Source organism: Diachasma alloeum, unplaced genomic scaffold, assembly GCF_001412515.2.
Source record: "Diachasma alloeum isolate Michigan unplaced genomic scaffold, Dall2.0 Dall_scaffold_00326, whole genome shotgun sequence".
Classification (NCBI taxonomy): domain Eukaryota; kingdom Metazoa; phylum Arthropoda; class Insecta; order Hymenoptera; family Braconidae; genus Diachasma; species Diachasma alloeum.
This window is the reverse complement of record NW_021680465.1, coordinates 669,402-670,101: the sequence shown is the minus strand read 5'-3', so window position 1 is coordinate 670,101 and position 700 is coordinate 669,402. Positions and strand designations below refer to the sequence as shown.

Below are 700 nucleotides of genomic sequence, written 5' to 3'. Positions count from 1 at the left end.
AATGAATGCATTCTATTCGTCAAATTCGAAATTTCCTGTTTTGGGTCAGGATACGAATTTGGCTCCCAATGTTGGGACAAGGTTGCGGAAATGTGTGCTGGGAACGTTGGGGCAATGTTAGCTTCCAACGTGGGGTCAATGTTGGCTACCAACCTCAGGGCAATATTGAATTCAATGCATCATTGAATCAAATTTAGAATACATCGTCATAGAAATTCCATTCAGAAACAAATTGCTAATTTATTATCAAAAATATATTGCCTGTTGTGACGATAGCAATTTTCCACTTGTTATATTTTGGTTGGGCGAGGTTTTTAGAGGATTTTGGAGAATAGATTACCTGTTCTGACGGTTTATCTCCGGCTTCGAGACGTTCTGCACTTGGGCGTAAGGATGTTCATCTGGAAAGGGTGATAAAAAAAATAAATTCCGCATTTGACAACATTTCCTCTGGAATTCTGTATTGTTCGATTCATTGGTGGTGACAAATACTCGCCCAATTTTCTTACCATTTGTAGAATTTAGAGGCCCTAGCACGCCTTTTCTCGACCCGCTCTTTCATTTGATGTCTGGCTTTCATCTGGGTTTCAATTGAAATCCAGATCTGAAGGCCCGAGTTTGTAGCAAAGATGTCAGACAAGATATGAATGTTTTTTTGGGCTCAAATGAAAGAGCGGGTCGAGAAATGGCGTGCTAGGGC

General features: G+C 40.6%; 1 protein-coding gene across 1 annotated transcript in view; it reads right to left on the bottom strand.

The window, feature by feature from the left end:
• The window catches only part of LOC107040272, a 6,560-nt gene that overhangs the window by 1,805 nt on the left and 4,055 nt on the right, over positions 1 to 700 (bottom strand). Inside the window, exon 6 of the mRNA XM_015260292.2 lies at positions 341 to 401. Within this exon, the coding sequence (XP_015115778.1) occupies positions 341 to 401 (61 nt within the window). The remainder of the gene's footprint in view (positions 1 to 340; positions 402 to 700) is intronic.